At 40.2% G+C, this 24706-nt stretch overlaps 1 protein-coding gene across 1 annotated transcript in view; it reads right to left on the reverse strand.

Moving 5' to 3' along the window:
- The window catches only part of GPR158 (G protein-coupled receptor 158), a 385607-nt gene extending 361327 nt beyond the window's left edge, over positions 1-24280 (reverse strand). Inside the window, exons 1-2 of the mRNA XM_004425290.3 lie at positions 24135-24280; positions 16803-18748 (exon numbers count right to left, since the gene is read on the reverse strand). Of these exons, the coding sequence (XP_004425347.2) occupies positions 16803-17704 (902 nt within the window). The 5' untranslated portion in view covers positions 17705-18748; positions 24135-24280. The remainder of the gene's footprint in view (positions 1-16802; positions 18749-24134) is intronic.
- Positions 24281-24706: the final 426 nt, after the last annotated feature.

Below are 24706 nucleotides of genomic sequence, written 5' to 3' on the forward strand. Positions count from 1 at the left end.
ATTTTATAGATGAGGAAAATAAGGTTCAGAGAAGTTATATAATATGTTCAAAGTCATACTTTTTTAATTGCTAGGGAAGAAAAAAATAAGAACAAAGTGTATTCTGTCAGAGAGAATAAATATCTAATATGAACACTATAATCTGTCTTAAAATATATAACGATCTCATATCTTGAGTTTCCTAGTGATTTAACTAAATATGCCATTTATGTTAGTGTTTGGCTACAATATCTAAGTGAAAATATCTTTATTGTTAATAATTTCTTAAAGTATTAAATTTCTCTTTTTTTTCTATTGGCTCTTAATTATGTAGGTCTTCAAGTCAAATTACCCAGCTGATAATCTGCACCATTTTTTTATTCTAAATGTTGTCTTTTCCAGACCTTAATATATTATACAATAAAACCAAGTCAGCTGTTCATAGTAATTTTTCACAGAAAGATATATAGCTTGTGCCAGTGGACACTTCTGATCCAAAAATAATAACAGTAAATAAGACCATAAGGTAAATAAAAAATTTTCCCATTAGAATTTAAAAGAAGGAGCTTTGATTAGATACCCAAGGTGTAAACTAAATGTAGGGTTTACTTGTATGCGTTGAACCCTGTGTTTTAAGTTATCATTTGTTGTGTGGTCATTATGTGTCAGACATTATGATAGATACCCTTAAAACATCTTCACTGAAACTGTGTGTGACTGATATTCTCCTCAATTTATATTGCAACTATATGTGGTCAGTTTCATTCTCCCTAGAAAATAAAGAAATTTGGGACTCAAAGAGGTGAAATGGCTTGCCTAAGGACACACAGCTAAGAAGTAAAAAAGCTGAATATGATGTCCATATCCTAGGTATAAGGGTAAGAAGACTGGTCAGAAGACCTAAGTTCGAGTTCCTGTTCAAGTTAGTGAGTTGAGGATGTATCTCTACCTCGTCCCTCACATCCAACTGTAATGGCAGTAAATAAATACAAGAGGAAATGAGAAGTAGCTGACCAGAGATTTGACACAATTCTCCGGGATCATCCTCATGATAAGCCAGAGTGGTGGCAGCTAAGCCCGGGACATGCTCAGGGGAAGGCTGGAATGGAGGTGGAAACTGCTCTTACAGCAGTTTCCAGAAAGATTTTAAGCTCTAAGTCAATTGGTATCAAGAGTGGAAGTAGAAAGTGAGGAAGACATCAAGGTGATGAATTGAAGGACTTCCTTCTAAACAGTTACACAAGTTGGCACATCCTTGCCATTGTGTGCAGTGATGGCCTTTATTCCCAAGCTAAAAACCAAGAACTATTCTGTACAGAGATGGAAAGAAATGCCTGAGAAGAGCTAAAACTTCTAGAATGGTTATTAGTTCTCCTGGAGTAAAGGTCTAGGGTGAGCCAGGGACTGCCAGCTTTCTTCTCAGGCATCCTAATGTCAGTGAAGCCTGACAGTCAACAGAGAGGTGTACTGAGGAACTAGGACTACACCTGTCACAAGAATTCATGCCATCTACCTATATAAATTAACCTGGCCCTCCATCATAAAATTAACAACTGAGGATCACATTTGAGGAGAACTGATAGCATAAAAGAGAAGAACCGATATGAACAAGCAAAACAACTGAACCTGGAACAAACAGTAATAATTCAGGGAACAGAGGAGAATTTAATAGACATTTTAATTAATGTTCTCAAATTTAAGAAATTGAACATAAAATTATGAAAAAAGAAACAATCTGAGAGCAAGAAAGAGCTCATGGAAATTAAGAGATTGCCAAATGAAAACTAATTTAAAAAAAAAAGAAATAGTCTCCTAAAAAGTAGAAAGCTTTGGAAAATGAAAGAAAAGTTAAATATAGAGATCAGTCCAGAAAGTTGAATGCCTTTCTGTAGAAGTTCAAGAAAGAGAAAATGGATAGGAGAAAATAATTTTAAGCAATCATAAAAAAAAATTTCTCAGTGGTAAAAGTCTAAAAGGGCCAACTAAGTGGTGAGGTTCATGAATAAAAAGAGTCACATCTAAGCATATCATCATGAATATTCAGAACCCCAGGGAAAAAGAAAAGATCTTAAAAGTTTCTGTGAGGAGAAAAGAAAAGATTACCTACAAAGGTACGATAAATCAGGTTAACATCAAATTTTTCACCAGCAGCAATGAATGCTAAAAACAATATAACAATGTCTTTAAAATTCCGAGGACAAAATGACTTTGAACCTATAATTCTATATCTGACAAACAGTCAATCATGCATGAAGACAAAGACGTTTTCAGACATGGGAAGACTTAGAAATTTTACCTCCCACAGATCCTTTCTGAAAAAGTATTTGAAATTGTGTTCCAGGGTGTGGGGGAAAAAAGGCAGCATTCTAGAAATGAGGACCTGCATCCAACACATAATTGGATTTAAAATTTCAATAATTTGGAAAAGATTTCTATGATAGTTATTCTGCAGAAAGTCTAAAGCCACTGTACAAATTATGGGACTCCAAGAAGAATGTCTTCAACAGAAACGTGAATTTTCTTTAACAAATAGAGTGATTGGTTAAGAAGTTGGATGATCTTGGAAATAAGTAAAACATGTGGTTCCTTATTGTTTCTTTAACATGAAAAATAAAGGCAACTGGCAACTTCAAGGGGGAAAATAAGTGAAAAGTCTCAGTGCAGACATGCACAAACTAGAGGTAGCATAGCTTTGAGCAACTGATCTTAAAAGATAATCCTTGGGGGGCTGGCCTGGTGGCATAGTGGTTAAGTTTACACACTCTGCTTCGGTGGCCTGGGATTCACAGGTTCCGATCCAGGGTGCGGACCTACACGCTGCTCGTCAAGCCGTGCTGTGGCAGCGTCCCACATACAAGATGGAAGAAGATGGGCACAGACGTTAGCTCAGGGACAATCTTCCTCAAGCAAAAAGAGGAAGATTGGCAGCAGATGGTAGCTTAGGGCCAATCTTCCTCACCAGAAAAAAAAAGATAATCCTTGGACCTTGAAATTTGGAACATTCTGAAAATGGCAAGGATTCAGTTATTGAAGTTCCAATTCTTAGAGGAAACTAATACACAAAGCACAGTTCTTCTTTTCTTTTTTTCTGTAGTGACAGAATATAATGTTACCATGTTTAATTATCTAAAAATATTGGAATAGGAAACAGGAGTAGGCAGGTAAAAAAAAGAAAATAAAGGATAGAAGATACTATTTAAAATTTATAGATGCAAAAATCAAAGTGACCAATAGAAAAATTAAAAATATAATTAATAAAATAATAGAGTAGGGAAAGGAAAAAATGAAATATAAAGAGGCTGAATTCCACATTTGTCATATTGGAGAAGCTAATGGTGATGATTTTATTTCCTAAAACCCACAATCCCAATTTTCCGTTGTTAGTACTCTTCATTAGAGATACACTCCTGCGTATACTTCCTTTCCTGTCATGCAGTCTGCCTCCTCCAAATTCATATCCAAATGTTCTGGGTCTCTTCTGCCTCTTCCAGTCTCACTTCTGTGCCTTGTGCCTCTTACTGGCAGTTTTTCATGCAGCCCCCAACCTCAGCATCTTAGACCTCACCATAAAAGACCACAAAGTGTGTGCCAGGAAATGCCAAATGACGAGACCCACCAGCCACCAGCTTGAGAGAGGTCAGGGGCCTGCAGGATGTCATCCCAGCCATGCTGGTGAGAAGAAAACTGCTTTGCCCATGAGTTTACCTGCTCTCTCCCTCCCCTTGTTCTCCTGCTATCCATGTCTGGAAAGGGTTTCACTTTACAGTAAGCCAGAGAACAAGAAAAGCATCCAACTGATTTTTTGCAAGAAATTCTCGATTTTCTATCTCGACCTCACCTACCTCTCACATATTCCAATTTACTCGTTCACATTCAAGAATGGAGAAGTTATAAATAGCTTATTCTTTGACTGAAATCTCAGCAGAGAAAATGGAAAACCCAAGCTTCCAGAGTTAAGGGAGGCAAATGGTCAGGAAGGCTAAGACTGAAAGGAGGAAAGAGACGTAGGCAGTCAAAACAAACAAGAACATCCAAAGGAAAAACATGAAAGTACATCCACAATTTACACATTACTATAGGGGTAGAAATTTTTTAAAGCACTTAACATGTTTCCTTATTACCACAACATTTTAACCATTTACTGAGCACCTTCTGCACACCTTAGTGTCATCTTCTACCTCATAACCCATTTCTCACTACATTCCACTAACACTGACTCTCTTTCTGTTCTTAGAGCAGTTGAGGCTCATTTCTGTCTCAAGGCCTTTGTTCTTGCTATTTCCCATCTGGAACATGGTTACGTCAGTTTGTTCCATGGGTGTCTCCTTCTCAGTCTTCATTTCTTAACTCAGGGTCACCTTGTCAGAGAGATGTTTGCTGACTACCCTATGTAATGCAGCCCATCCTACCTCTCAGCCATTCTTTACCACATTATCCTATTTATTCCCTTATAGCTGTTGTTTCTATCAAGAATTATTTATTTTGCTTGTTTATTATCTCCTCCTTGCCCCCCCCCAAAAAAAATCCATGAGGACAGGGATTTTTGTTTGTCATTTTCACTGTTACACCCCTAGCACCTATAGCTAGCCAGGCACGTGTTATATGCTATATAATTTTTTTTTAAAAAAAAAGAATAGTACATTCCAGACATTATGCTTAGCTCTTTACATGTATAAGATTGTTTACTCTTCACAGCATGATAGGTACTCTGCACCCTTTGCAGATAGGGACATTGAGCCACAGAAGGAGTTAAATAACTTTCCCAGTGTCACACAGTAAGTGCAAGTGGAAGCTCATGGATTCAAATCTAGGATTATAGTCCCAAAACCCTTCCTCCTAGACACTTCCATACTGCCTCCCTGAAATAAGCAAGGCACTTTCAAGAGGCACTGAATATGGGACGTCATCAAATGTGGTCCTTGCACTTGAAGGACATGTAGAACTGGTTGGAGAAATAGGATGTTTACATGAAGAGACACGTAATAACAAGAGGTAGTTGTTCTCATCATAGCCCCTGTTTTAAAGGTGAGAAAACAAAGAATAACCCAAAATAAAGTGAGGGAGAACGAGCAGATAGCTCAGTGGCTCACCATTCCAAGGCTCAGTTCCTGTGATCCCCCTGCCCTCATACAGAACCTGCTAGTCATTCTACCCCTACCCGTAGGGTCATTCACAAGACTGGAATGCTTCAGGTCCCCGGAATGGCCTGTAACCAGATGTTTTGGAAGACTAAAGCTGAAGTCACTAAGCATTACAATTTTTAATTTTTATTCTTAATATCTTTTAAAATGAATTATATGTGTTTCTTTTTTTTTTTTAATAATTTTATTTATTTTATTTTTTTTCCCCCAAAGCCCCAGTAGATAGTTGTATGTCATAGTTGCACGTCCTTCTAGTTGCTGTATGTGGGACGCGGCCTCAGCATGGCCAGAGAAGCGGTGCGTCGGTGCGCGCCCGGGATCCGAACCTGGGTCGCCAGCAGCGGAGCGCGCTCACTTAACTGCTAAGCCACGGGGCCGGCCCAATTATATGTGTTTCAACATTATCAAATACTGTTTACTTTTTCCTAGGTTTGTGTTTAAGAACCAGCTGCTTTTGCATTAGAAAGACTTTGTAATATAGACTTCTGAACCTATCCCCGTGTTACCTCATTCACAGGTTTCTGGGGAGGGCCTAGGAACAGAATGTATTATCAGGCTTTTCAGGTGATCCTGATGCCCAGGCAGGTTGGGATCAGTAAATAATGAACATAAATTAACCTTTACTTGACGACTCAGGGTCTTTTTATTTGTGCCCATTATTAAACTGCAAGTTCATGGGGCCAGCCTGGTGGCATAGAGGTTAAGTTCATGCGCTCCACTTTGGCGGCCCAGGGTTCACAGGTTCGATCCCAGGCATGGACCTACACACCACTCATCAAGCCGTGCTGTGGCAGCATCTCACATAGAAAATAGAGGAAAATTGGTAGGGATGTTAACTCAGGGACAATCTTCCTCAAGCAAAAAGAGGCCCAGGGCCAATCAAAAAAAATAACTAAATAAATATAAAATAAAGTAAACTGCAAGTTCACTGCCACCATAGCTAGTGCAAGTGATGATCACTACTTCCCTGGGTCTCAATCTCCTCACCTGTAAAAGTAAAAATAAATGGGATTACATGATCTGTAAAATCCTTTTTACTTCTAAAATTCTGAATCTTCAAAAAAGAGCTTTCCCAAGATATTTACTGAAACACTGCTGCTTTAAAGAATGCCCCCAATTGTTGTGATTTACCTCTTTCTCAAAAAACTGGAAAGACAAATATATTGCTAAATAACTTTCAAAGGATTGTATTATGAGGGCCTTCCCACAAACCAATTATGAAGTCAGTAGCTGAAACAGCTTTCTCAAAAGTTTGCCTTATCCAGAAAAATAATAATCTTCAACTTTCTTTTCATGAGCCTTGGACTCATCTGTTAATATTCACACCACTCTCTCTCATTACTCCATAATTAACACAGTGTACCACAGCATGCTCCCCATCCCCTTGTCTCTGCAGCTCACAGAGATCACACGTTTATAGATAGCAGGGGAAGAGGTAGTCAGGCTTCACTTCATGCTGAGGTAATTTACACGGTGAAGCCTAAACATTCTTTTCCATCATGTGGTCATTGTTATTTTTTAAGGTCTCTTCTCACTGAACAGGATTCTAGATATTAGTAATATTAAAAACTACATCCTTAACATAATAAACATATGTTTATTAAAGCCTTAAATAATTTCTATGTAATGTATCATTTTAATTATCTCTTCTAGGAATTTCATTTATAACAAGTTCAAATTCTGAACAACTTCTAATTGAATCAGTAAAGTCAAAATGGCAAGCAGAGCATTTTTAAATTATATATTGTATTAATATTCCTTTAATGGGGTAAATTATGCATTAGCCTGATAACAGCTTTGACTTCCTGAAATAAAGTTCTGAAATACAAGCACAGTCAGCATCTCTTTATAATGGTTAAATCTTCAGGACTTGATTCCTCACCACCTACTTGGGAAGAATAGTTCAGTTTCATCAGAACTATGAAAGTGCTCAGTGGTAAACAGAGCTTCATGAGAAATAAAACAATATTGCACAGCATCATAGATTGCTAATTGTTTTTCATCAGTTCATTCATCTCCATTTGTGCCCTGTCCCCACCCCTCTCTACTCCCTACTTTTTCCCTTGTCCTCTCTCTGTCCCCCCAGAGATCCATGCACACATACGTACGTATTTTCTTTTCAAAATGCATCCTTTAATGGTAAACCTTAAACATAAAACATTTAAACATATAAGTAGTAAAACCATGCTTAGCAACAGATTCTGCAAATAATTTGGCCAGATGTTCTTTGTGTGTGTGTGTGTGTGTGTGTGTGTCTGAGGAAGACCAGCCCTGAGCTAACTTCCGATGCCAATCCTCTTTTTGGCTGAGGAAGACCGGCCCTGGGCTAACATCCGTGCCCATATTCCTCTACTTTATATGGGACGCCGCCACAGCATGGCTCGACAAGCGGTGCGTCGGTGCGCGCCCAGGATCCGAACTGGCGAACCCCAGGCCACCACAGCGGAGCGCACGCACTTAACTGCTTGCGCCACTGGGCTGGCCCCCAGATGTTCTTTTTGAGTCGTGATGACATATAAATGTAAATTAATATTCCATTGATCCATCAAAACTTTCCAGTGCTCATACGGTGGTTACCAGGGGCAAGGGGGGTTGGGGGCACAAGGGGTGAAGGGAGGCATTTAAATGGTGACTGACAAACAATAATGTACAACCAAAATTTCACAGTGTTATAAACTATTAAGACATCAATAAAAAAATTTGGAAAAAAAACTTTCCAGTTCTTATGTCAGGTTCTGTATATGCAATGATCTTATATTACAAATAAACAAAAAATAAAAATGTGATCTGACAAACTCATACACACACACGTATACATACACACATCCACATAGAACCCTTGAAATAAGGATAGCCCCAGAATAGCATATTTATATGTGTTCCCCCTTCCCCAACAGATTTCAACCAGAGGCATTTTTACTCCCCAGGGGATATTTGGTGAGGTTTGTAGACATTTTTGATGGTCACACTGGGCGGAGAGGTTGCTGCCGGCATCTAGTGGGTAGAGGCCAGGGGTGCTGCTAAACATCTTGCAATGAACGAGACAGCCCTTTCAACAAAGGATTATCTGGCCCAAGATGTCAGTAGTGTCGAGGTTGAGAAACCTTGCTCTACACAGTGGTCTGAGGCATCAGATAAGGGGAAAACTAGGCTCTTCGTTCCATTCCAGGCAGCTGACTAGAAAAGAGAAGGAAAAAACACTCACCTCCACAGTTTCATTTAAATCTCATTAACCAAAACTAGTTACGTGGCTACACCACAAAGTTTTTATTCCCCCTGAAACCTCTAAGCACTTTAGAAAGTAGAGAAATATTCCCTATTTTTAGTCTGTATGTGGTCTTTTATTCTCACCATCCTAGGCATTTTCCCAGTGTGAATGAAATTCTTTGCCCGATGCTGTGGGAAAGACTTTGATAATCCTTACCTCACCTATTCTGAAAATAAAAGTTTTTGCAGCTTCTGGCGTGATATTTTGTATATTTCACATATATTAAAAAGAAAATTTGATTATGTGCTTACTATTAGTATAGCTTGTCTTTTTTAACAAAATTATTATGAAGACAAGTAGCAATCTAGTTTATATACAGCAGTAAGGTCTAGATTTTGTGTTTCCATATATACATATTTTGCTACATCTTGATAACTTACAGATGATAATAGAACTTTATAGTTGTAGAGACCTTGGAATTTATTTGCCCATTTCCTAATATAGTTCATCAAATATAAGATGCCATTAATTATAAGATGCACTATTATATTGTGTACCACTAAAAGAAAATATATGCCAATTGAAAATGACATGCCCTCAATCGTAAGACACATCTCAATTTGAGAGACGTCAAAATGTGGAAAAGGTGCATCTTAGAGTTAGTAAAATACAGGCTGGCCCTGTGGCTTAGAGCGGTTAAGTGTTCACACTCCGATGCTGGCAGCCTGGGTTCGGATCCCGAGCGCGCACCGACGCACCGCTTCTCTGGCCATGCTGAGGCCGCGTCCCACATATAGCAACTAGAAAGATGTGCAACTATGACATACAGCTATCTACTGGGGCTTTGGGGGAAAAATAAATAAAATTATTTTAAAAAATTAGTAAAATATATTGTTCTACACTACAATACCTTTGCCTCTTTCTCAGATAAAAGTCATGTGTCAAGTTATTCTATAAAAGTCCTTCCATAATAACGTAACAAGGCATACATCTTAGACAAAACACATAAATGGTGAGAAAACTAGATTAAAGAAGTAAGCCAAAATCTTATATAATTCTATGGTTCCTTTTAAATTACAGGTACACTGGGTACTTTGCTAACTGGACAGGATTTTTAAAAATCCTACGTTGTCTTGGTCTAGATATAGTTTTTAAATGGGGAAAGTTACAACATATATTACAATGAATAAAAATTAACTGGCTCTCAATTAACAAGAACTATTAGTTAATTGTGTGAGAGAGACTGCCTTCTTTAATAAAAAGGGAGGAAACAGAATTTTTGTTTGAGTAAAATGATCTTGGGATCAGATCACATTTAAGCTAATCTGTGTTTCTTATAAATTCTACCTATAATGAAGGTAATAAAACTAGATGTATTCTGTGATTGTTTTGAGGCACTATAATATCCTTTGGTATAAAAAGGAAAGTCAGTCATGGTTTCTATACTCAGTTTGGCATTGTAGAAAAGAGGAGAGGGGAGGGGGATCTGAGAAAGACTTTCAGCCAAGAGAATTCATCCTTTTCTAAACTGAAGAAGTATATCATAGAACAGCCTATTCACCTAAATATTTTTATAAGTCAAGTTTTTTCCTATATTAAGAATTGTTGGATGAGTAAATGCCTAGCCAAAATAGAAATTACCCATAGAAATAGCTTTTTACTAAAAGCTGAAAAGCAAATAAGGCTAAAAGACCAGCAAAACAAGCCTCCCCAATGCATATGCCATAGCTGTACTGGACAAGAGCTTAATAACGCTGTTGGCTGCAAACTCTCCCAAGCATAGCCTCAGTACCAGTGAACTGCCTATTTGCACCTAGTGGCTATCAAGCTGCCAAAGTTATCAAAATCCCAATGTACTGTTTTAGTAATTCTGCTTAAATAACCCTGTGAACACCAATCCAGAACTGAAGAGAGAAAACAGACAAGGCCCTAATGCTTCTGTACCAACCAAGTGCAGAATAACATCAACAACATACTTCTTGGCATCCCAGTATATTACAACATAATCATAGAACACAGTGCATGGTGGAAAAGTGTAGCCTTAAAACCCTGAACAGTGGGCAACAAACTGCTGCCTTTCTGGAGCTGAAAGTAAAATTTGACATATCCAGCAGTCAAGGCTGTGAACTCAGACCAGTAAGGGGACCAGTTCCCTCTCCAGAGGGTAGACATATACTCTTGTAATTTATTTAGCAGTCTTGGAAACCCCATTTCTGCTTCTGCATGCATGTTCTAGAAAATGGAAAGATAATGCTGTGCCACTGCTGCACCACAATAAATAGCCCTTTTTGAAATTTTAAAGCCAACTACAGAGGCAAATTGAAGACGAGTTGTTTTTAAAGATTGAATAAGGAGCTTCAGAATGCCTAAATTGATTATCTTGAGGGGAATTATGCAAGTATACTGAGGCCCTTGGTTTAGAAATCTGTGAAACAGCTTCTTTTTGACGTTAAGTAAATTTCAGATCTTTCAAGATCTGGAAACTCAGATCATGTTTTTTCTTATTTTGAAATAGAGTTCTCATTTCTATTAGTATATATATATTTAACTCAGTGTACATTAAGAGGGCTTTCTGTAAATAGTCTGTGAATAAATGACCATGATCAAGTCAAACACTGAACATATATGAACACGATCTGCATTTAAATGAGCATACGTTAACTTATTTCAGGATTAAAGTGACACATTTAATTATGTGCATAATCATAGACTTGTAGGGTTATAAGGAACTCTACAGGTCACCTAGTCCAACCCCCTCAATTTACAGATGAGGAAACTAGGGAGTAGAAAGGAATTGCTGCCCTTGGTAACACCATAAGTCAGGGATGTGGTGCAGGCTGATGCCAATATCTCTGTCTTCAAGGCCAGTATTTCCACCAGGATCCACTGTCGTTACAAGGCTTCATGATAATTAGGAATGAAACTAAACCATTATATAAATTATAAATTACTATAATCACGTGACTTTAATACAACTAAACAAAGAAAGCTTATGTTCAGCTGAGGACAGTATTTGGGAAGACAGAAGCTACAATACAAAATATTTACTGAACTTCCTGTATCATGACAGTTCTTCATATAGTCTTTTCAGAATCTCAAAGGAGATACACTTTACTCTTCACAGATTACAGGTGAAATAGTTGAGAGTCAAAAGCCTCAATAGCAGAAGTTCATCTAAAATCCCTTTGATCTTTAACCCAGGTAAACATCTCTGTGCTTTTCCTATAGGTAACCTCTTCACCACTACCAGTGCCCACCAGAGAGAGAGAGGATATGTTTGGCCTAAAGCAAATGGTCATTTCTCTTATACTGTGTGAATTGCCGCTTTTGTTGAAGGCGAGACGTGTACCAGAATCTTTAATAGAGATGGGTGGGTATGTGTGTGTGAAGGAGAGAGAGTGAAGTGACCCTTCAGGAGTCAGTGCATTAGTGACACCAATGCTCACTGTGTTAGTTTCTAAAAAGGGGTTTCCACATAATTGTGATCTTTCCTTCATTGCCCTGTTGCCTTTTTTACCAAACAGCAGGTCTAACATTTACTTGGTTTCCTCTTTGCATGTTACTTCGCCATCAATGTCATTTCCACAAGGTGCTGCATTTATGTGTATCAACCCTCTTTCCAAAGCCCTGTTTCCAAAGCTTACTTGTTGACCATTTGGATAGGCCACTTAAGAACTCAGAACTGGGGGCCGGCCCTGTAGCTTAGTGGTTAAGTGTGCGCCTCCGCTACTGGCGGCCCGGATTCAGATCCCAGGCATGCACCAACGCACCGCTTGTCTGGCCATGCTGAGGCGGCGTCCCACATACAGCAACTAGCAGGATGTGCAACTACAACATACAACTATCTACTGGGGCTTTGGAGAGAAAAAGGGAAAAAAAGGAGGAGGATTGGCACTAGATATTAGCTCAGGACCGGTCTTCCTCAGCAAAAAGAGGAGGATTGGCATGGATGTTAGCTCAGGGCTGATCTTCCTCACACACACACAAAAAAACCACCAACAACAACAACAAAAAAACATCGTCATCTGTCTTCATTAATACATTAAAGGGAAATGTTTACATTAAAAATGTTTGAATTCCAAAAGTAAGAATTTTGAATTCCAAACAAACAAACAAAAAAAACTCATAGAACAAAGAGTTATAAATGTATTTGGGTATCATCCAGTCCATTCCCACCTTTTAATTATGCAGAAACTGATTTCCAGACAGGTAATACAGCCAGTCAGAAACAAACTGGGACTTGAGGCAAAGTTCTGATTCAAGTCTAATACTCTTCTCACTACACAACATACTTGATTATATGATTAGCTGAAAAAGAATAAGTGTATATCATTTGGCTAACTATATTAATTATTTCAAGCCATCACCAAGTTATATTTTTTAATAAGGTGAAAACAAAATTGGTAACCAAAAGACAGCACCATAGGGTAGTAGAAAGACAACACAAGCCTCTTTACTAGACAGATCTAAATTTTATTTGGGCTCCCTAATTTATTAGCTGTGTTACCTTGGGCAGGTTGCTCAAGTTTTCTGAAGCTGTAACTACCTGAGAATACTAAGAATTAAATGCAGTGGTATATATAAAGCATCTGACATATAGTAGGTGCTCCATATATATTGGTTCCTATTAATCCCTACCTACTACAAAAGAGTTATGCCACCCTACCAAATTCCTTTAGCTCTTTGAGTCTCAGTTTCCTCCACTGTAAAATGAGAAGATGAAAGGAACCAAATGAATTCCAAAGTCACTTTCAGCTCATCAAGAAAGAATTAATTCCCAAACTTCCTTCACTTTAATTTAAATTCAACAAACACTTAAGTATCTTATATCCATCCTATATGGCACTGAACAGTTCCAGCCACCACCAGGAAGGTATCTATGATTTCAGCAGAGTGAGATCCAAGTTTATAGTACTTTAAGTTCCACAAAGAAAAATTACTATGCAAAACCAAAGGACTTCACTTTATGGAATGAGAAGATGAGACAAGAACATCACAAACTTAATATGATAAATAAAAATAATAACTTAGGGTACACCTTAAATTATTGCTCTCTCTTTTTTTGCTAGGATGGAAGATGAGAACTAAAATGTTTATACTATAGGTCTATAAAAAAAGACTCAAGTGACAGAGCAACTAAGGCCATTTTTGGAAAAGAAAGAAATGAGCAATGAACTTCTCTTTCCATGTAAGTCTTATGCTAGGCTTTAAAGTTTAAGATACTTGTGTCATTCAGAAACAGAGGAGAATAAAATTTATTCTGAGAGGTGTTTTACAGTGATAAACATTAATATAACAAGTAGTTGACCATGTTTTCCACATTACTTTTGAATTTCATGTTTTGGACTTATATTCTCTAAAAATAAAATATAATGTAATTTAAATGCTTGAATCTTATAAGCAAGACCTGGGGAAATATTAACTGATCTTAAATGAAAATTTTAACTGCAAAGTGTTTCCTCCTTTTCTCTTCCATAAGGAAATCATTATCAATGGATTTTTCATTACAGATAAGACTTTTTGCAAATAACACTGTACAGGTTCAAAATATATTTAAAATCATGATTAGAGCTCCTAATCCTCATTTCCCTAAAATTCATTTGAGGTTTACCCTGTTACCATACCTGTACTACCTTATTCACCTACATTATAGAATTTTAGACTGTACATCTTAGATAATAAAACATCAACAACAAAAAACCTTTGCCTTTTATGAGTATGAAGAGACAGGAAAGGTCCATTTAAATATTATCTCAAATGTCTGAAATAAACGATGTAATGTTTTTTAAAAATCAACAGCTGTGTTCTGTGGGCTAATTTTTTTGTCCTTAAAGATGATAAAGCATAAACTGTGTCCCCCAACATTCATTATGGACAAAGGTGCAGAGAGCCACAGAAAGATGCTCTAGGTATGTACATATCAAGCATAGGTGTGAACCAGAAGCAGAAGGCCTGGATCCTATTTCTGTTGTTACTACAAACTTGATATGTGATTATTGGACAAGTCACTTCACCTTTCTAGTTCTCTTTCTTTATCTATGAAACAACAGGAGGAACAGTCTGATCTCTTTAAGATTTCTTCCAGTTTCTATAATTAACATCTGTGCGAATCCTCAATTCAGCATTCAAGGGGCACAGGACATGAGACAAAAGCACTCACAGGAGAGCACTTATTCTGCTCTTCATGCATGCTGCCAGGACGAGCCAGCTTCTGTAGAGAGCCAGACACTAAGTGGCCTGGCTTCGTGCCTTGGCTAAAGAACACCATCGATGACTATGAAAGCACTTAAAGAGACTCAGCCAGAGGAGACAAACTATTTTCTGAACGCAACCCAAAAAATGGGTAGGGGGCATGTGAGCCCTCACAACCTCAGACCCTTTGTGTCCTCAGCCTTTCATCTTGGCTGGCAGAAGGCACTGAGTTCATTTAGGTGACCTATGCTTTCGGAGCCTTAAGAGAGAGAATTCTGAAAATGAATGGTTCTCATCCCTAGTCCCATGTCTGAGCCTTGAAAATACTATATTTTTACGCAGCAGCTGCATTGTATGCAGCACTCCTAGGACACTTTCATAAGAGTTTAGCACAGTGGTTAAAAGTATGAAATGAACTCAAATCCTGGCTCTACTACTTAACTGCTCTGTGATCTTGGGCAAGAAGCTTAACCTCTCTGTGCTTCAGGTTCTTTTTCTGGAAGATAATAAAACTTAACTCATAGGGTTGTTTTGAGGATTAATCAAGATAATGCAGGCAAAGCAGTTAGCACAGAGCTTGACATAAAGTAAATGTTAGGTGGATAGTTAGATAGATAGATAGATCAATCCTGGGACCTAAGACTCCCTGAAAAGTTTTATCTGAAATCCACAATTTGCTGGCAGGGGATGGCATCTGCTGATCTTTTCTCTTCTGAGCAAACAATGTGGCAGAGACTCCCAGCTGCCTCAGCCCTTACTAAGAGGATCCTGCAGGAATTGGGAGGGAATGAGATTATCCTGAAAGTAGGAAAGAGTTACTCTGGTTTAAGACAAGATCTTTAAAAGAGATAGAAACACACACACACAAACATTTAATATGGTCATATAGAATCAGAGAAAGGGGGTTGTTTTTCATTTATGCCTTCTCAAGTGTTGCCACCATTAAAAGCTACAGAATTTTATAACTGGATGGCTCCCTAGAGATAGATAAGTAGCTGAGGCCCAGAGAGGTTAAGCAACTTGCTCGAGGTCATTCAGCAGTAAATGACAGTACCAAGACAGACAAGCTTTCTGACTCTCCCCATTTGCCCACCCATTACTTGGCCTGGTATCTTTCACCAGGTCGGCATCCTGTCCTTCTGCCAAACAGAGAATTAAGACACACACACAAGTTTTGCCCAGGTTCCCAAAAAGTACAGAAGCAACCTCAACCCCCAAGACCTTCTTTCCAGAGCCTTCCATCCTGGGAATTGAGGAGGATCACAGTCAATCAGTGGCCCTCTCTCAGACCCTCTTTGGAGTCTCTAATCTTTCTGTTCCTTCCTCATATCCACTCTTAAGGGCTACTTCTAGAAATTCTTCACCTCAAAGGTAACTTCCCAGGGGAGAAGTTACCACCTGCTAATTTGCAATCTCATCTTCCCACAGTACTGTACCCTGAGACAGAAAATACAGAACTAAGTTTCCTCTAAGCTCCCTGAGTGAATTCAGTCAAAACGAATCCCTCCTTGCCTAAGATCACTCAACCAGGTGCGTTTATAAAATGTGTGAGTATGTCAGGAGCTGGAGAACCCTTAGGTATGCCTGGCAGAGAACAAGAGAAAAAGAGGACCAAGAAAGGGGAGTTGGGCTGGGGGGAGGAGGGAGATGGGTAGAGGAGCACAATGACTAAATTGCAAAGTCTGGATGCTGCTGAGACTGACTCACTACTGAAGGGACAGAACTGCTGAGGGAATTGCACTGTTTTAATTATTCGCTCTGGTAACTGAGTAACAACAGACTGGTGCCCCAAACTGCACACTTAGGAAGTAGGCAGATGCTACGCCAAAGTGGCAGAAATGAGGAACTCTGTCTTTCTCCCGCTCCCTTTTCTCTTGTCTCATGCGATGCGCACCACTCTGCGCCAGGCAGGCACACCCTGAGCTCGCTGGGTTCTGTCGCATCACCCCTGATAGGGAACTCCCCTCCCTGCTCTCCCGAGGGTTGAAGAGAAGCACTGGGCATCAGAGGTTTCTCTCAGCTCTACCAAGTGCTCCCTGCCACATGCCCCTTGCAGAGAAACATCCCATCCAAGCAAAAGGCTTTCGCTGAGAGCCTGGAGCTGACAAACGTTGGGGGCTTCTTGTCCCTAAGCACATGCGCCCACGTGGGGTGTTCCTCAGCCTGGCTCTCTGCTATGAGGGTAGGAGGCGTTGTGTGTCACAGCCAAGTGTTTCTCCCCCATGCGCACCCACCCGCGAAACCGGAAGGAAGGCTTTGCTCTTGCCTTTTTCTCTCCCTACCTGAATTCCGGGACCAGGTTAGGCTGCAACCCGTAGAAAGCAGCAGAGAGAGTGACCAGCCACCCGGGCTTGTAACTTCCGTTCTCGCACTCCAGATAAGGCGGAGACCACTTGACATGGCTCTTGTCCCCGCCAAGCCCGTCCCTGCGCCGCCAGCTATGGCCCAGGCCCCGGGGCCCCTGATTTGAGCCACGGCGGTGTAAGTGGGTCCTCCACTTGCGCCGGAGACCATGGAACCACTCGGTCTCCAGCGTGGCGTTGGCCAGGTGGTGTGCCGAGGAGGACAGGTCCTGGAGCAGGATGCGACTCTCCTCGCGCGTGGCCTGGAGGAAGACCTGGGGGGTTGGCGCGGACAGCGACTCGGTGCTGAAGGTGATGGCCGCCCGGGAGATGCTGGGCTCGCCCTCCAGGAGGCTCCGCACCAGTGCCTGGTACCATTCCAGGTCGTCCTGCAAGTTCTGCTCCCGGGACTTATTGCTCTGCAGCATCATGTTGAGGAAGTTGGTGGCGTGTGTCAGCGTGTCCAGCGCCCCGTGCAAGGAGGGATGGGAGCTGGCTAGAGCTGGCGACTTCCCCGGCAGGCCCGCCAACTCGTAGCGGCCGGAGCAGTTGGCTCGCTTCAGCTGGTGGGAGTCCCCGGTGTAGAGGTAAGAGGCCACGTCCATGGGCACCTCCTCGGCGAGTTTCTGCGCCAAGATGGTGCCGTCGGTGGAGCGGCTCCAGGGAGCCGAGGGGTCCGAGGCAGAGGCTCGAGCCGGCTGCTGGGCGTGCTGCTTCGCCCTCAGGGTCCTCTCTCGAGGGGAATCCAGACGTCCTGGAGGGTCACGGCTGGCGCCAACAGCTCCCAATCCCAGATAAGCGAGCAGAAGGCAGAAGAGTAAGGGATAAGCCATGGCTCCCATCTGCCTCGCGGAGAGGAGAGGAGGTAACGGGAGGAGTCACTTTTTAAATTTTAGTCGTCAATTTATCAGCACTAAGACTTTTACTAGGAGTCTTCCCCCTTCTCCAGATGGCACCCAGTCCAAAAGGACTTTAAAATAAGAATGTTTCGAAATTGACCCGGCTGGCTAAGCCACCGTCACAGGAAATCGAATCACCTGTGGCAACGCTGGCAGCACCGGCTCCACAATGGGTCGGCTCGGGATTACGCACCTCACAGCCTTGAGCCGAACAGGTTACATCCCCTCTTGTTCCCGGCAGCTATAGTTAGCCTGCTTACGTCGTTCTGCGCGGCAGCTTCCACCGCCGCGCTCATTGAGGTGTGTTCAAAAGCTGCTGCTGCTGCTGCTGCTGCCGCCGCGGCCGCTGAAGACGCTGCTCCATCATCTCACCCGTGGCAGGCCGTTCCCGCCTCCCGGCTCTGGCTCCTCCTGGTTCGTTTCGCCCGAGGCGCGGAGCGCGCGCGCACAGTCCCGCACCGCCAGCGCAGGAGCGAGTCCCAAAGAGCGAAGATTTCTTTTAAGACGTTTGACTCTCCGGAGTCGAGAGGGCCAGGCAGCTGGTTAATTGGAGTCTTTAGCTTTGGCCACAAACCACACTCCTGCCTCTCCCTGCTCTAGGGAGGAAAGCCGGTTTAAAGAGGTAGCTTGGCCGCAACCAAACCCTTGTAGGGCGGCTTCAAGTCGTCTAGTTCCCTGTTTGGTTGGCTCCTCTGTCAATCAGCCGACTGCCATTTGTGGGGCTGGGGCGGGAGCTGTCCAGTGCTGAACCCGAGGCGGCACGGAGGAGGCGCAGGAGCAAGCGGTGGCCCGGGATGCAGCAGAGACGAGTCTTTTCACCCACTCGCGTTCCCTGATGACTCGGAAACCTGAGGGTGTGGAGGTGGGGTGGGCGGGAGTGAGGGGAAAAGCCGAGCTTTTGTGGCTCAGAGCGAAGGAAACTTGGACGTATTGAGGAGGAGGGTGTTGGCGTCTTGCATGCTTAGTTAAATCAGCCTTTTCTTTTGCCTGGAAAAGAGGGAGAAAGGAGTTTTCATTTCTGACTTAAATCAGAGGGGAAGGACGTAGGATGGAGACGTGTCCTCCCGAGCATCTGCTCATTTTAGGCAAATTATCAAATCCTCCTCCTTGTTGGCCGTTAAAGAAACGATTAAAACCTACTTGCCGAGGTCTTAGCTACGAGGGAGTAATGGAGACATCTACTGGCTGAGCTTTAAGAAAAAATGCCATATTTAAGGAACCTCTGCTTGAAGGGAGCTAGGATGAAGGGAAACCTGTGAAAGTGTATGCAAGTGAATATGTGGAAGGGAGAAAACGTGCAAGGGGAAGGACTCGAAATGTGAAAGAAGAATGAGTGAGTCTGTGTTGAGTGAGAAGGGAAGTCATTCTGACTGGGAGTTCCTAGAATTAATGGGTATAAGGACTAAGACATCTGGTTAGCTATAGACTGAAATATCCCAGCAGAAGAAAGAAGATCTGAATAAGTCTGCCAAGGCCCCCAAAATTATTGGGAAATCCCTTAACACAGTCTAACTGATTTATTTGAAGCTTTAAGAGTGTCTTCTGATATTCTGAAAATACTAATTAGTACTGGATATATAATGTTTTATACACCTCCACTTTCCATATGCATCTCCATTTTCAAATTCCCCGAGAAAGTCACAAATAGAAAATCCCAAATTCATTTCAATTCCCATCTTACAAAAATATCACTCATGGCATTCTAGGATAGCACTGCTTAGATTTACTTTACCATTTCATTTCATTCTCCCTATTGAGAAAATAGATAAGCATTGAAATGTAAGCTCCAAAGAGCAAAAGTTTCCTGCATTGGTCACTGTAGTATCTTGAGCTCGTAGAACACACAGAAATGCCTGGCACATAGTAGCTTCTCACTAAATATTTGCTACATTAACAAATGAACCATAAGAGCATGATGATGAGGCTAATTATTTAAAAACCCATCTCTTTACCTAAGAAGAAAAGTTTGCCTGATATGTCAGTGATGAAGGCTTTTGGAATAAAACATAGCAACTAGTTTTCCAAACTGCAGTGCATGATCTCCAAGTGAGTTTTTATATCTATGCAAAGAATGATTATTAGATTTGTATTTACTTACAAGTAGATTCCATGTTCATATTCAAATTTCTGTTTAAATTTTACTTTGCAGTGTATGCTCCTATGCTAAATAAAAGTCATCCCAGTTTAATGCTCTACTCTAGCATATGTGGCAAAAATAAAAGAAGGAGTTTCTGTTTGTTTAATAGTATACAGTATGATTTTCCAACTATTTAACCATCTAAAGACTGAAGTGTAGTTGCCTCATTAATTGATATTTGTATAAAACCTACATAATTTGTTAACAATTCTTTAAATTTTTCTAGTATTGCATTTAAAAAGGAAGATATAATTTTATTAGTAGGTCCTTCTATAAGTAATTCAATGACTCAGCATAATTGAAAGACCTGAGTTCTGGTCCTAGCATTGTTCTAAGCAAGATATATGACCCCTAGCAAGACATTTAAAGTTTCTGTGTCTTGGGACACGACCTCATCTGGGCTTCATGATTTAACATTGATGGAGTACTGAAATGGTACCTGAGCCACTGTCCAGGAGTGCCAGCCCTTCCCCTAGAGCACAGCTAACAAAAAAGGAGCAAGCTGTAAGACTTTAGCAATTTTAGCATCCCCTTCAGTGGATCACCTTCAGTCTACATTGCCAAACAACTGGGGTGAACTGTTTGGGTCTAGAACAATAGAAATATAATGTGAGCCACAAGTGTGATCCATAGATATAATCTTAAATGTTCCAGTAGCACATAAATTTAAAAAGTAAAAATAAAAATGATATTAATTTTAATAATATATTTCATTTAGCCCAATATATCCAAAATATTATTGCAATAAGTAAACAATATAACAATTATTAGTGAGATATTTTACATTGTTTATGCTAAATCTTCAAAATCCAATATGTATTTTACATTCACCATGTGGCAGTTCACACTAACCACATTTCAAGTGCTCAATAACCACCTGTGGCCAGAGACTACCATAGAGTGCAAGCTCTAGAAGATAGTGCATCGTGGTCTAGAATGCTCTAGAAAGCCTCTAGATAAGGCACAATGGTCCAAATGTTCTAGGAGGCCTGGCCCATTTAATAGGTCTGAAGTCAAGGTAACTGTGTGGGCACACAACCCTATGTCTAGGTTAGTGTCCATCAATGAAGGAGATAATCCAAAAGAGATTTTTATAAAAGACCAAGACTTGACACATACTTATACCCCTGGAAGCAGACTACAAAATTCCACACCAACTCACAAAGACACATCATTCATTCAACAAATGTTGATTGAGCCTCTACTACGTGCCAGGCATTGTGCTTGGTACTGGAGCAAAATAGATACCTCTTCTGCACAATAGATGCATGGACCTTATAGTCAAATGGGGAGAGAGAGAGATAATAAAAAAAGCAAACAAATAAACAGAAAAATTGCATATTGTGATGTGCCATGAGAAAATAAACTCTGTAAAGTGATAAAGAGTGCAGGGTATGGGGGCAGGGAGCTTCTTCTATAAAGAAATAAGGGAAAGAAAGATGTCTATGAGGAGGTACCAATTGAGCTGAAACCTAAAAAATGAGGAGTAGTTAACTAGGTAATAGGTAGTAGGTAGTAGTGAACTAGCTAAGGGTAAGATGGAAAAAACTTACCTTAGGTAGAGGTAGTATAGGAGTGCACTAAGACTACAAATATTCCGTTCTCAGCAGGAAGAAGAATAGAAGATAACTGAAATAAGCTGAAGTTCATATATAATATGAAAAGCACAAACAATTAAGACAAAAAGAAAATTATTTTATAAAATAATCAAGTGACCCTGGTGTGAATAGCACCCCCCCACCACCACCAATCACATGAGTGTAATTTGTAGATGTAGACAGATATCCCTGTGTGGGCTCAAAATTAAGAACTAAGTTGTCTAAATGCATATTGACACTGTGTAGGAGCTTACCTGTACTAGAACAATGTACACAAGACCTGTAGGCCCTGTGTGAAAAGGCCCCAAGCTTTTTCACCACAGCCTGAAAAGTCAATTCAATCGCTTTAGAACTGTCAAATTTGCACTGATGAAAAAGCAATATGCAATAGAGTTACGAGTTATTAGTTATTATATGATTGATTTATCGCAATTACAAAAAGAAAGATGTGATGTTAGCATATTTTTAAGTAAAAGAAATTAAAGGAGGTCAAAAACTGCTGAGAACAGATTTTATGTGAGCAGTATAAGTAGAGTTTTTTAAAAATTTTAAGTGCTGCTTTAAATCATTTATCAGCAAGGATTAGGACAGTGGGATATGGTGAAAGGACACTAAATGGGCGTTTGGGAGACCCAGCTCTATTCTTGGCTCTGCCATTATCTAGTCATGTGACTTTTGACAATTTCCTCAACCTCTCTGGGCCCTTTTGCTTCATCTGTAACATAAGAGTGATGATGTATTAGATACATCCACAACTGGAACAGTTGCAGCTGTGTGATGGATAATGGTCCAGGTATATTTTCCAGGAACTCATCATTCTTGATAGTTCTAGATTTACAAGGTAAATGTTATTTTTAGACTAAATAATGCTAGATCTCAGTAAACAAAGTGGCACAACCCCAATCAAGTTCCTGATAAAGCAAATAAAACTACAAAGAGATAGCATAGTCTGTGAAGATAACACCAAATCAGAAATCCAGTTCTGATTCCTGGTCTTACTGAGATTCTGGATTTCCCTAAGCATACGCTATCCTTGTGCCTTGTGCCCATTTGCAAAATGAAGATCATAGTCTTTGTTATCCAAGAGCAGTGGTTTTCAAATTTCTGGGTGCAGAAGTGTCACTAGAGAATTCTATCATGCTGTGGGTCTGGGTGGAACTTGAAAATCTGCATTTTAATAAGCACCATAGGTGATTTTAATGCAAATGGTCCATGGAGCACATGCTGAGAAATACTGCCTTGAGCCGTGGAAAATAACTCTAAGATAGCAGGAGAGAAGATCTGGTAAACACAAAGCCTTGTCATAAATTGTGAAATGTAGCCTGTGAAAAAAAATTAAAATAACACCTATAAAGAGTATTATTATTATTAGTATCTAAACATTTATTTAACATTTATTTATTTAACAGTGGCCAGGCATGGTTCTAAGGATTTTACACACTTGAGCTCATTTAGTCTTCATTACCACACGGAGTTTTACAGATGAGAAACAAACACACACACAATGAATTGCCCGAAGTAATACAGCCATCTGGCTGCGGTCATCGTACTCTTAATCGCTATACCAGTGGTTCTCAAACGTTGATACACATTAGATTCACCTTGAGAGTTTTTGTCAAAGCCTAAATTAGTGGCCCTACTCCTAAAATTGCTGGCTCAGTAGGTCTGGAATAGGGCCTGAGAATTTGCATTCCTAATAAATTTCCAGGTAATACTGCTGGTCCAGGGACCACACCTTGAGAACCACTGCTCTGCACTGTGCTTTTCATCGTTACAATCTGTCACCTCTATATGCTTTCACTTTTCCGTGTGTTTTACATGGAAAAAGGAGGAAGTCAACATCAATGGATGAAAAGATGCCTGAAATCTGCTAAGAAAAAAAAAAACCCTCTGGTTTTCTGTTTCCAGCTTAGAAATCTTACCCAGGATGTTTATGTTTTTTACTTAGCAGTTTATTCTCATCTGCCTCCGGTTTACCCTTAAAACTCTTACTCCCTGTCAGCATCACTTCTAACAACACTCCTTCTCTTTCCAGAGTCATGTCCTCTACTTTTCACTGTAAACTCATGACTTGGGCTGTTCTTGCATTCTCAATGAAGTGCACTTTTTAAAGTACTACTAAACACAGTATCATCACAGAGTCACTAGGTCTTTGACCCAAATTGCTAGTTTCCCCTAAACCTCCCTACCCCCATGCACACAAAATGGTTCTGTAAACCTAAAGACACCTGAGGAACTTCCTGACCACAAAGGAAGAAAACACCAGGAAATGGCACTTATGTAGGAAAATCCTGAGTGTGTAAAGTATTTCCCTAAATGACTCCATGATACTAACTCAACATTTAGCAGTACACGAAAGGACTAATGTGGCATTTACAAAAAATTGCACCCAATTATTGAAAGCCCAACTCCATTCAATACAAGGATTGGCTCCCTTTCACATTAAGAAATAAGAACAACCAAAAAATTTGAAACAAAACTCACTGAAAAGGGGACTTTGTGGATAGGAAGAGATGGGAAACGGATTATTTTGTCTTTGCTCAATTTTGTTTGCTTCCCTTGCTAGAGAGAAGTACCTCATGTCATGTGTATCCATATGTTGTTATAGTTCATGATGTTGTTTTCATCAGCATATTACCTTGGGCATGATGGGCGTTTACTTCATCATCAGTTTAGGTCTTGGCTCTCCATCTTAACACAGGAGCTTTTGAAAGTGGGGAACTCCAAGTGTCCAGGACCATGCCTGCTCACACATAGGAGACACTAATTAATGACAGTTCCTCATTGATGAAGAGCAGAAACCTGTAAATCCAAAAAAACTTATGAAGAACAAGTTTAGAATAATACTAAGTTTCTTGTAAAATTTTTGGTGTTTTAAAAACTTGAGGGAAATTAATTCAGTAATGTTGATATTGTTGAAATTTCAGATATCATCTTAATGTCAGGGATTGTATGGAAAAGTAAAACAAAGAAACATAACACAGAAATATATTCCAACAAAATATAGTGAAAGAAGAAAATCACTGCGCATGTTCTGATGGAAATATCTTTAGGCTGAGAAAATGACAAACGTAAGTATGCATCCAGGTACAAAAGAGTTCTGCAGATCTGTGATTTTATTTTGAGATTAATATTGTGTATGCCCAGTTTTTTAAAAAAAAAAATGTTTCCTCCAATCCTCTGCTATCCCTAAAGAAAAGAAAATGGATG

This window comes from Ceratotherium simum, chromosome 32 (assembly GCF_057802395.1).
Source record: "Ceratotherium simum simum isolate JZ-2026a chromosome 32, ASM5780239v1, whole genome shotgun sequence".
Taxonomy (NCBI): Eukaryota; Metazoa; Chordata; class Mammalia; order Perissodactyla; family Rhinocerotidae; genus Ceratotherium; species Ceratotherium simum.